A 12,940-nucleotide genomic window follows, 5' to 3' on the forward strand; every position below is an offset into this window, starting at 1 on the left:
ATGAGAGATATAAAGTGATTGAAGAACAGGAAAATCATTGATTCTCTGATGGAAAAAAAACTATACTATCAGCATTCCAGTAACCAGGAATAGATGCTATCTGCATATTCTCAACCAGCCATGCATTAATACCAATGGACTCCTCAATGGCTCCAATAGGATACAATGGATATCTATTTTCACATGGTAATTATGAAAAGCTCTCAAATATCTTTAATATCATTACTTACAGCTTTATTCATATATGCATTTATAGACTATCTCAATCATATTTTTCATGTTTCATTTCTTTGCAGTTATTATATTGCAAGGAACAAAAGAAAATGAAAACTTAAGGGGCAAACAGTGGGAGGGAAAGGGGATAAAAGGAGGGAAGCAAAAAAAAAAAAAAAAAAGAACAACACAAAAATGTGACTGAAATAATGTATTTAATTAGCAGCCAGAGAATTTGCAAGCATTTGCCCATCATTCTGCAGTGATGGATTCAAAGCAGCTACAGAATAAGAAGAAACAATGAAAGCAGAGTGGAAAAGGAACAGAGCCCATACCTTGGTCGCCCATCATCAGGTGCGCCAGACCTTGAAGGAAAACAAGAGCACAGTCAGCAATGAACAAGGGAGCATGGGAAGACGAGGTTGTCACAGTGACAAAAATGTTCAGTGACAGACATCTTGTTTCCTATGAGATATGTCTGTATCACAAAGGCAAATCAAAAAGCATTCCTTCAAGTATAATTTGGAATGCTTTGGAGCTGAGAATTAGAGAACCACAACTCAAAACACTGGCAGATGCACCACCATGAATTGTCTCTATGTATTATTTGGAACAAGGAAATACATTAAGAGAATGATTTTGAGTCCAACCAATCCCTTAACATTCCTTTTCTTCTTTGCGCACTTAGTTGAGTCTGTTTTTATTGAACACTGCCCCATTAGGGCTAGCCATTTTTCTCTGATTAAACTTTTGTTTAAAATGATAAAACCCAAAGGAATGTAACCTGAAATATGGGCTGGGTCTGATCTTTTTCCCCTCATCAAAAATGAGCATTTTATAATTAAATGAACAAATTCTTAGTCACATTGAAATGATAATGCAAGGGAAGTTTCCTTACTTATCTGACATATGTACATTTATTTATTCTAATACTGAAAAGGTACTAAGCATGCAATGCAAACTCAATTTTCTAATGAGGACATGCTTTAGAGAACCACTAGAACAATTTTCAGCAGGCTTGACCAAATTTCTCAGGTGTAGTAGTGGGGAGGTATTTAGAATTTTATTTCATTTGAAGTTTAAATGTTTATAAAGCAAATAACATGCAGAGACCAGAAGATATAATTTCAACAAAGAAAGTTAATACATATTTTTGAAAATGCCAATAAGTTCCATCTTTATATATGAATAATTTCTAATTCTCATATCTAAAATTTAAATTTGCCTGAAGATAATTGTCCCTTCTATTGAGGAAGTTTAAATTGAATGGTTGTTTATGGCCAATGGAGAGACCCTAATGCATTTCTCCCTTACTTTCATTTGTCCCAAATCATTCCCAAAAAAACCATCCAATGATACATTTTGATTTTAATTAAAAGAATTCTCAAAATTTTTAACAAAGACTAATTATCAATCTATTTTTATATTTTGGAAATTTAGTGAATTTCAAGAAGCTAAATTTCACTTAAGTCTAAATGACTACTTGATAAGATTCATGTGTTGTATTTGTACCATATTTTTAATGATACATAGATATGAGTAGTTTTGATTTATAGGAACTGTACCCCTAATCTGTGTTGATAATAAAAGGAACAGTGGCATTTTCACAAAATTGTACTGATATACATTGCACTGTAAGCAAACAAAAAAGTGTAATATAATCATTATGTATGTAACAATATGTAAATGATATAATAAAACAACTTAATGTCTCCTGGAACAGAACACATTCATTGTAATTTTGTTGTATTTTATAACAGAGCAGAAAAAAGGAGTAGATTAAAAAGATTATATGCTGATGTGTCTAGCTTCTTTACACATGGAAATAAAATAGTGTAGCTATCATTGTAGCCAATAGCGATGGTCAGGAATCATACTTTTAGAATACTGTCTGATCAGATAAACTATATTTTGTTAACTTACATTTTACTTTTTAAATTTCATGTTTATTGATGTCATTTTAATTTTTGGTTAATAGGACTAATCTATAAAGTTTACATATATTTTATTTAGTTGGTCAAATCAATATTATCTCCAGCCCTGACTTCCTAAATATAACATAAAATTACTATTACTTGTATTTAATGTAATAGACATAGAAAGATATATTATTCAGAAATAAAGATAAAGAAAATTTTAAATTACAGATAAGCAAGTGGAAATGATGCTTGAAATAATTGTACTTAACACAATTGCAAAGTAAGCCAACATTGGAAAAATCATCAAAACTTTTTTTTAAATTAATGTTTGTAACTAAATTAATGGAAAATCCATTCCAAAGTTCAGGATGACAATTTTTGGAGCATATTGTAAAAATTGTTAAGCAACAAAGAAGAATTGCACAAGATAGTTTTCCCTTGCTTTTAGTTCACCACCAGGTACATGATAAGCTCTTAATAAATGCTTGTTGATAGTTTTCTTTGGCCACTTTTGTGCTCAATTAACCAACTGAGTGGAAAACTTATTATATTCAAAACATATCATAAATGCAGGGTCCCATATAAAAAAGAATCCAACAGTAGTTCTAAAGAAAAATGGAAGTCATAGCTAGAGGTAGTTTCAGGAAAGGTGTTAATTTTTAATTGTTTGTTACATATTAAGTGACATAGTAGCAATATTCAGTAGCTCAGTAATCATGGTATGACATATAATGGCTATAAATATGATTTGGAATTAGATTATAAGCCTCTAATAAGTATTATCATTTAATTATTTAATACCTAACATCTAAACCTAGAAATTTAAATGACAGAAAGCTTTGTCTTTCTCAAGAGCTTGTTATGCTACATGGAAAAGAAAATGCATGTCAGTTCCTATTATTTAACAATACTTTGAATAATTGTGCAATATAATGTATTTTGCTACATTGTATATGTCAAAGATAACGATATATTCATTCCAATGTATAACTAAGGGGTCCTTCAGTCTACAGTTTTATGGCACCCATTATTTTCTTGCCAATTTTATTATTTACATTGGGATATTTTGATATTTATTTGAGGGCACTTGGACCAAGTTTTTGCTAGATTTTTAATAAGTTCAAAGTTAAGGTGATATCAGGGAATGTGGGGAGATTGGCATTTGCATCCAAATGTTCCAACCAAAGAACACCTTACAAAAGTCCAATTCCCTAAAATTATTATATGCAGTAGAAAACCTGACAGACTCTCATGACAACAGATTTGTAACAAGTAATACTTTAGAGGTGTATATAATGTAACACAAAAAAAATCTTACAATTTTACTTACCAACTTTCAGGTCTCTGTGCAATAGGCTTTAATGTCCATTGGCCCACTGGTTGTTTTGAAATCTAGACATGGTTCCCTTATCATTCTCCATCTTATGCTGTGGTATTTTATAAACCAAATGATTTAATTCTAAATCACTGGACCCCAAATGATAGAATGCTTGATATTCCAAACAGAAACAAAAGAATGTGTCTTGGACATATAAAAATAATTAATGGAACATGCATTATGTGTGTGGATGCAAGAGTTACTTTCTCCTAAAAACTAAAGAAATACTTTGTACCATTTTTTCCATACAGAACATGACAGTCAAGTGTGCCAGGTTTTTACATGATAGTTAATTCTACTAAATATAGAATCTTAGCGGTGGAGTTTAGAAAGTAGTAAGGCCAGAATGTAATGCATCTGAAATGAAAGGAAACAAGTGTTCTGTATAAAAAGTGGTACTTAGTCAATGAATCAAATTTTCTAAAAGATGTTCAACTTACCGTTTTTAGTTCTAGGTGTACCATTTTAAAACTAAAATAAAATTTAAAAAATAAAATGGATAGCTTAGAAAATAAGGTAGAAAGTACCCACCTTCCACATAGTTGTCTTCTGAAAGCACATAACAAGGAAGGAGAGAAAAGGAAAAACATTCATTAAGCAGCATGCAGACTGGAACTTGCCATTGCATGTCTTCATCATGCAAGGCATCAGATATAACATGCAGGTGCTCCATTACTACTATTCAGAGGGGAAAACTTGATCAAGGAGTGAGGGAAGCCATGTCCCCATTCACTAACAGAATTCACAGGGAGTGGAAAAGAAAATCAAAGAAAATTCTAGAGCAAAGATATTTTAAAGAGTCCTCTATACTACTGTTCTGCTTGAAACAAATTTGATTATTCTCATTTGTTATGAGTATGGTTTCCTTTATATATAGCTAAAAGTTTTACTTTAGGTTGAGAATTAAATAATTTTATTCCTTTATGGAACTGAATCCTGCCTATGTGTTTCATATGTAAATTACCTATTTTTCAATTAATATTTATAATTATAAAAATGTAATAATACTCCATTTTTCATGGATAATTAGCATTTCTAATAACTTAAAGTGGGATTTTTTAAAATAAAAAATAAAAGTAAAATCAGTGTAATACATAATTTATTTGTGGACATTGTTTTTATACTTTTTATAATTTTCTACATATTATATCAAAAGTATAAACTCTTTGAAGGGAGAAACATATTTATTTTTATATACTCCGTTATGTTTAGTAAAATACTTTGTAATAGTAGCTAATTGATGTAAAGTTGTTGAATTGAATCACATTCAAGGTATGGATTCCTAATTCCCAATTAGTATAATTACATTTTGATTTAGGTTATAGGCATTAGGAAGCTGTCCAAATGACCCAAGTTAGTCAATGTTAACTATCTACATGCATGCATTCTTCAAGAAAGGGGGCTATTACTATAATAGTCAATCAAGATAAGATCATAAAATCTCCATAGAATTTTAAAGGTATTTTTCATCTTTTTACATACACTTTCCATATTAAATGAAAAGGAAGACTTGTATTATTCTATGTAATTCTTTATATGTTGGAGAACTAAAAGTTTTTGGAGAAAAGAGACCTGGATAGGAGCAGAAAAGGAAGAATTTGGTAGGAAAATTTTTTTAATCCATCTTTTTGTAAAATTAGAGGATTAGATTATCTATAAATTTCTATCTAAATTTTCTTCAAGATTAAAATTGTATATCTGAATAAAATTCTTTTGGTGATGATTGATTTTTTAAAATCAGGTTCCTATTAGTTTATATTTCAAAAATACTAATCCATAATTACAAAATTAGTAGGCTTTATCAATGCTGACATTTTGATCCTCAAATTTTTAGATTATTTATTCAATTTTTATTTTTTTATTTTGAAGCTTTATATTTAAAATTCAACCATTAACTTGAAAGTAGATATTAGAAACTCTGTCTTGGATAGAATATATTTAAAGCTCAAAAGAATCTCAGAGGTTAACTAATCCAACCTTCCCACTTTATAAATCAAAAAACTGATGTAAAGGAAAATTACATGATTTGCCTAAAGTCACATAAGTGGTAAGTGGCAGACCAAGGACTAAAACCAAAATCCAGGATTTCAAATTTAACATTTTCTATTGCCTCACATCATCACCATTATTATCAGCCCCTAATAAAGTTAGGAACCATTAAATGGAAAAAAGTTATATAATATTAGTTGGGAAATCAAAGGTCAACAATCTACTAACCTGTTGATCAATATTAGATAATAGTAATTGATAGGCATTATCTAAAAAGTTCACACAACTCAGATCAAAATTAGTTTTAAAGTGTTTTTTACAAGCAAAACATCAAGGAAACAAGCTAAATTTTTAGCTTTTAAATTTGCATTTTGGTATTTTAGACAAAGCTTTGACATTTTTATTTATTGCTTAATACAGAGAAAAAAAGAGACTAAAGCTGGATATAATGCATTTACTTTTTGATTGCATATTTTATGCTCACTGCAGTCACAGCATTTCCTTAAATCACTAACCAATTATTTTTAACAAGATAAAATAAAATAAGAATTAAGGTTCTCAACTCAAAGTCACTAAACAAAGAAATAAGCAGAAAAAGAATGAGAAAACAATATCAGATTGAATTTAAGATCTATTGGAACATTTAGTTTTGCTGAATAAGAAATCAATGATTACTACACAACTCTCAGATTGACTGAGATGACAGGAAAAAAATTAATGATAAATGTTGGAGGGAATGTGGGAAAACTGTGACACTAATACATTGTTGGTGGAGTTGTGAACTGATCCAACCATTCTGGAAAATAGTTTGAAACTATGCCCAAAGGCTATGAAGCTGTGTATAACTTATTGATCCAGTAGTGTCTCTACTAAGTCTGTATCACAAAGAGACCATAAAGAAGGGAAAAGGATCCACATGTGCAAAAGTGTTTGTAGTAGCCTTTTTTGTAGTGGCAAGAAACTAAAATCTGAGTAGATGCCCATCAGTGGGGAATGGTTGAATAAGTTATAGTATATGAATGTAATGGAATGTTATTGTTTATTAAAAAATGATTAGAAGGATGATTTCAGAAAGGCCTGGATAGATTTACATGAACTTATACTAAGTGAAGTTAGTAGAGCCAAGAGAAAATTGTACACAGAAACAAGATTTTATGATGTCCACCTGTGATGTACTTGGTGCTTTTCAACAATAAGATGATTCAAGCCAATTCTAACAGATGTGATATAAAGAACAATTTGCATCCAGAAAGAAAACTATGGGAACTGAATGTGAATCACAACATAGTGTTTTCAGTTTTTGTTGTTGTTGTTTACTTGTTTTTTTATCTTTCTCATTTTTTCCCTTTTGATCTAATTTTCTTGTACAGCATGATAAATGTGAAAATATGTTTTGAAGAATTGTACATGTTTTAACCGATATTGGATTATTTGCTGTCTAGGGAAGGGAGAAAGAAGAGAGAGGTAGAAAAATTGGGAGAACATGGTTATGCAAGGGTGAATGTTGATAACTATTTTTGCATGTGTTTTGAAAAATAAAAAGCAATTATTGAAAACTGCTCAAAAAAGAGAAATTGTTGATCATAATCTTAAGTGAATTTTGTTGAGATACAAATAGTTTAAATAGATACAAATAGTTTAAAAATGGCAAATGCTTTTGGTTCAATGTGGCTGCTCTTACGTGTCAGCACAGGCTAGTGGCAGCAAGAAGTTCTAATAGAAAACATTTTTACTATGGAAATCCTAAAACCCATAAAAATTCTCAGTAGGATTTCATTTTGTTTGTGATACTGAAAAATGAAGAGCCATGAAAATTCTCACCTTGTAATCCTAACAGACGACTTTTTTTTTTCATTTTCCCGCCAAATAGTTTGAATCACTTTCCCCATGGAAAGAAAGGTGAATTTGGGTCCTGAATGCTTTTTTTTTAAACAATGTTAATAAATCATTAAATAGTTTGTTTTTGATGAGTATAAATCAGTATGTCTATGCACATTTCTTTGGCTGGCAATTTAAAGGAATTTAGTTTAACAACTTTAGTTATAATGACACTGTATTTTATGCTCAGTCTTAACTACATGCTTCTAGTGTAAAAGGAAAAAAATAATAATAAAATAAATGTTGTCCCCCCCAAAAGAAACTCAACCAGGACCACTAAATAAATTAAAACATGGAAAAATAGAATTAGTGATTTCACCTGATATAATTAAATCTTAAAACTAGCAACATGGATTCATGTTATTTAAAATTTATTTTCTTTCCAGTATAAATGATCATAAAATATAAAGGATCTGAAAGTTGGTAGATTCTTTTCATTTTTGTTTTACTTTCTCTCTCTACTACTGCTATTTTTACTACTACATGCTGGGTAAGGGATCCACATTATTAAATGTCTGTTTGAATACATTTTTGTTTATTAGATTGCCATGACCAAAAAAATCAATTTCTTTTTGGGTAGTATAATAAAGGTCATACATAGATAAGCATTATCAGGACCATAGTTTAAGTCTTTGTAACATTAAGTCTTTGTGATGAAGCTTATGCTATCTTAGCCTTTGATAAGGATGTCTTTTCCATGTCTTGAGCAGCATAATAGGACATTCATGACAAGTTGATGGCAGATCACAGTGCATTGAAAGGTCAGAGTATCTGGTAGAAATCTGAGTTCAAATTTTGCCTCTATTTATGATTTGCATGATCTTAGATAACATAATAAGTTTCAATTATTTAAAATTTCCTCATTGGTAAAATGTAGGTATTGAAAAAGATGATATTTTTTAGGAAGGATTATCATTTTTATTATATTAGCCCAGCCTAGCCATGAACAGATGATATTTTCCCAGTAGTTTAGATCTTAGTTTTATTTCTGTGAGAACAGCTTTATAATTGTGTTCATATAGTTCTTGAGTTTATCTTGGCAGGTAGACCCCCAAGTATTTTATTTTGTCTATAGTAATTTAAATGGAATTTCTCTTTCTATCTTTGTTGATGGGCTTTGTCAGTAATATATAGAAATGCTAATGATTTTTATCCTGCAACTTTGCTAAAGCTGTGAATTGTTTCTAATGGGTTTCTCTATGATTTTCCAGTATTCTCTAAATATATCATTATATAATCTGCAAAGTGATAGTTTTATTTCCTTATTGTCTATTCTAATTCCTTTGATTTCTTTTTCTTTTCTTATTGCTAAAGCCAACATTTCTAGTACAATGTTGGATAATAGGGGTGATAATGGGCATCCTTGTTTCACCCCTGATCTTACTGGGAAAGTGTTTGGCTCCTCTTCATTATCAAAAAATGCTTACTGTAGTCTTTAGATGACTACTGCTTACTATTTTAGGGAAAGCTTCCCCTATGCTCTCTAGTGTTTTTAATAGCAATGGGTGCTATATTTTGTGAAAAGCTTTTACTGTATGTTTGAGATTATTAAATGATTTCTGTTGGTTTTTCTATTAATATAGTCGATTATTTTAATAGTTTTCCTGATATTGGACCAGTCCTGCATTCCTGGTATAAATCCCACTTGGTCATTGTGTATTATCCTTCTGATAAATTGTTATAATCCCTTTGATAATATTTTATTTCAAAGTTTTGCTTCAATATTCATTGGGGAGATTGGTCTGTAATTTTCTTTCTCTGTTTTTGTTCTTTCTGATGTAAGTACCAGTGCCATATTTGTGTCATAGAAGGAATTTGGCAGTACTCCTTTACCTATTTCTCAAATAGATTACATAGTATTGGAATTAATTGTTCTTTAAATGTTTGGTAGAATTCACGTGTGAATCCATCTAGCCCTGGAGATTTTTTCTTAGAGAGTTCATTAATGGCTTGTTTAATTTCTTTTTCTAAAATGGGACTGTTTAAGTGTCTTATTTCCTTTTCTGTTAACCTGGGCAAGAAAAGAACTTCTAAGGTCCTATCCAAACTTAAATCTATGGTGAGGATAATAATAAGGCTGGAAAATAATAAGTAACAATGGACCATTAATTCCAATAGGAAAATTAAGACATAATTTAGGACATGTATATTGCATTGTAAGTTATTTAGTAAGAGGAAGGCAGAATAAAAAGAGGACTTTTTCAAAGATAATTTAGCAAAAGTATGATTTTCATTTGCCATATCTATTATCTCTGCATAATTTTGTCTTTCATTTCTGGAATACATTCCATCCTTATCTTCATCTTTGATAAGCTCTACCTTCCTTCAAAGATTACGTTTCATAATACATTCTTAGGGAAACCTTTCCTCATCCTTCTATTTATTAACATTTTCTTCCTTTTCATATTATTTTGTTCTCAAAGATCTGTACAGATAGAAGTTAATTGATGTGCCCAGGGGAAAATATCTTGTGTTTGAAGTAGGCAGAGATTACCTGAGTTGTCTGGGTCATATTAAATATCTGAGGTGATATTTGAACTGAAAATGTCCTTAATCCATATCTGGTACTCGATTCACTGTGTTAATTAGCTCCCTGTGTGCATGTGTGAATGGTTGTGCATAATTAATATGTATATATTTATGAATGTACTTATATATGTCTCTGTCTCCATTCATACCTTAATCTGAATCTAACTAACTGCTTTATGGTTTTCAGATCCAAAATATTTAATTGTTATTTTTCAAATGGCAGTCTGATAACAAGGCATATTTTCTTGTTGCTTAACCTGTTTCCTTGATGTGGTACAAGTTCCATTTCCTATTTCAAGGAAGTAATTATTATCTAGAAGACTCAATAGTATCATTAATCAAATATTACACACACTGGGTTAATGAGTAAACACATTTTAAAAGGGCCATCACTAGGGAATAACTTTAGTTGGAAAAAGCCTTCATTCTACTGTATTTACCATATTTTGTAGACAACATACTATTTCCCCCATAAGAATGTAAATTTCTTGAAAGGATATCATTTTGATTTTTTTTTTTTACATAGAACTTATTATACTGCCTGGTGCTGATATAATTTTAATAGATATATAATGATTGATTGATTGATAATATATGACTTTACCCAACAATATCATCAATTTACAAAAATTAGATTTGTTTCAGTTCCTTAGAGCTGGTCCAGTTAAATTTGTTGAACCTTTACAAAGAAGTGAAATAATATAAATATCTATAGCTTTCAATGGTTTAAAAGGAATTAATTCTCCACTAAAATTCTGTAATGAAATATCATGGAAGTAATAGATAAGGGACTTTTGAAGACCATACTAGTGAAGCATAGTATGAATGAAACTATGATTTTTGGAAGGTATTTCAGAACTGAATTTACTTCAAATATGGTCTATGGTAGAAGACATTTTTCTTTTTAGAAAACAACCAATAATTTTGGATTGCATAAGACTGGCAACTAGGAAATGAATTTTGTTTATTTTGTTTTTAACAGAGGTTTATGAAATTGTCTCTTATGGTAAACTAAAATTGGAATTTAGTTGGGAACATTCATACAGATGTCAGAGACAATTGAAGAAAATATTTTTAAAAAACTACAAAAACCATCAAGTAGAATAATAATAATAAAAAAATACCCTAAATAGCATAATCAAAGGACCTGGATTTGAATCCTGACCTTGGTAGGCAACATGAATGCCCTTAGGCAAATCACTTCATCTCTCTGGGTGTCAATTTCTTCCTCTTTAAAATGTGAGAATCCAGAAGTTTCTTTCTAGCACTAAATCTTTTAAAGCATTGAGATTATGATTTCTGCAAAATGACACCCTTTAATATGAAAATAGTTTAAACTCCACCAGTTTAAAAACATATACAAAGAAAAATATTACCACAAAAATTATCTAGATCATATGAATTTTTATGGATCCCCTAAAAGGAATTAGTTCATTCCATTGCTACAAAATCAGAACTGAAAGTTTAATAGGGAACAAATAACCAGGCATAAATCAACGGGGGACACTTCTCTTGGTATAGAGTGCTGACCATGGTTCTTACAAGGCTTTCATAATTATTTGGCTTTTAGGGCTTGATCTCTTGATGTTTAAATGACCAGTATGCATTCTACATATGATCTTAAGAAAACATCTTATTATGAATTATGGGCTCTTCACAGGGAGGAAAAAAAAACTGTTTGAAAGTCATTGATAGCTAAAAAGGAAAGATTTCTTTTACCAGATAAAAGCAGGACAAACAAGAGATTTATTATAAATCATCTTTTTAAAAAATAACTTATTAAAGAACAATTTTGACATGCTACCAATATAATGTACTTTATCATACCTCTGTTCCTTTAGGGTATGTAGGAAAAATATCACCACTTTTTTGTTTTTTTAATGCAAAAAAAAGAAAACAGATTAAAGTGGTATAGCCAGTGCTTATTCAATTAAAATCACAATTACATAGTTGTTACATAAATTACAATTTGGCACTAGCCTGAAAATTAAGCATAATCTGAATACTCATCACAAATTTGATTTAATTTCACAAAAGATGTTTTTTTCCATACTCTTACTTTGAATCTGAGAGTGCTCTGTGCAATATGTTATGTCTTAGAATTATTTTAATATTTAGAAATGTTAATTTGTTTTTCTGTTTGTTTCTAAAAGAGTTTATACTAAATTTAAATCATGTTACATTCTCTATAATATGAAAGTTATTTAACGATAAGTTTCCATAAAATACATTGAAACATTCTAAAACATAAAACTGTCTCGATAAATATTTTGAGTCTCATGTTGAATGTTTTTAAGAGTCAAAAAACCAGGAATTAAGGATAATAATTCATAAACTTATTCAGTTATTTTCAATATTGAGATTAAGGGCTCATAAGAAGAAAAGAAGTGTCTCTTCCAAGTTTTAAAGTTCTAAAATATTATAACTTGTAGTCAAAATTTCATTATTTGAAATTTAAACTCTTCAGGCCATTATGTTGAACTAGCAAATGGACTGTTTTTCCCCCTTCTAGAATTAGCATACCTAGAAATTCAATGGAAGTATTATCATGCTATTTATATTAACCATTATATTATTTGTATTATATTAACTACATATAGTATATTGTTTATATTATATTAATTTATATTATCCATTTTATAACTAAAAATAGAAAGTAATATTAACATTTTTCTTAAATTTGACTGTCCTAAAGTATAATCCATTGAAGCTTTTCCTTGTTTTTAGATCTTAAATATCTCATGTTTTAACCTGCTTTTTATTATTGTTTTGTGACAAGAAGAGGCAGGGGAGAAACAGAGATAAGAACTATGTTCTAAATTGCAGCCCACTGCTAAGGTTTCTAAAAATCTTAGGAAAACACATTCAACACAACTAATTAGAAAACAATGGAATATTCACAGAATGATAAGATGAATGATGATGAAATAATGAGTATTAGAATTTAGTTATTTTAGAATTTCTCACATTATATTTTCCATGAAATCTTGAGGCATGTTGAGAATACTTTATGTAAGGTAAATTAGCAATTTTA

The 12,940-nt window shown here is 29.8% G+C and overlaps 1 protein-coding gene across 21 annotated transcripts in view; it reads right to left on the bottom strand.

Annotated features, from left to right (window-relative positions):
- Nucleotides 1–12,940, bottom strand: part of LOC141554693 (neurexin-1-like) — a 980,690-nt gene that overhangs the window by 830,781 nt on the left and 136,969 nt on the right. For 12 of the 21 annotated variants that reach the window (XM_074286898.1, XM_074286888.1, XM_074286893.1 and 9 more), the window contains exons 3-4: nucleotides 4,042–4,059; nucleotides 549–578 (exon numbers count right to left, since the gene is read on the bottom strand). The exons of 3 other annotated variants lie outside the window; for them this stretch is intronic. In XM_074286898.1, coding sequence (XP_074142999.1) covers nucleotides 549–578; nucleotides 4,042–4,059 — 48 coding nt within the window. Of the gene's footprint in view, nucleotides 1–547; nucleotides 579–3,462; nucleotides 3,560–4,041; nucleotides 4,060–12,940 lie in introns of those variants that run through there. 6 more of the 21 variants (XM_074286885.1, XM_074286892.1, XM_074286882.1 and 3 more) reach the window with 3 other exon arrangements.

The sequence above is a fragment of the Sminthopsis crassicaudata genome, chromosome 2, assembly GCF_048593235.1.
Source record: "Sminthopsis crassicaudata isolate SCR6 chromosome 2, ASM4859323v1, whole genome shotgun sequence".
In the NCBI taxonomy this organism is placed as follows: domain Eukaryota; kingdom Metazoa; phylum Chordata; class Mammalia; order Dasyuromorphia; family Dasyuridae; genus Sminthopsis; species Sminthopsis crassicaudata.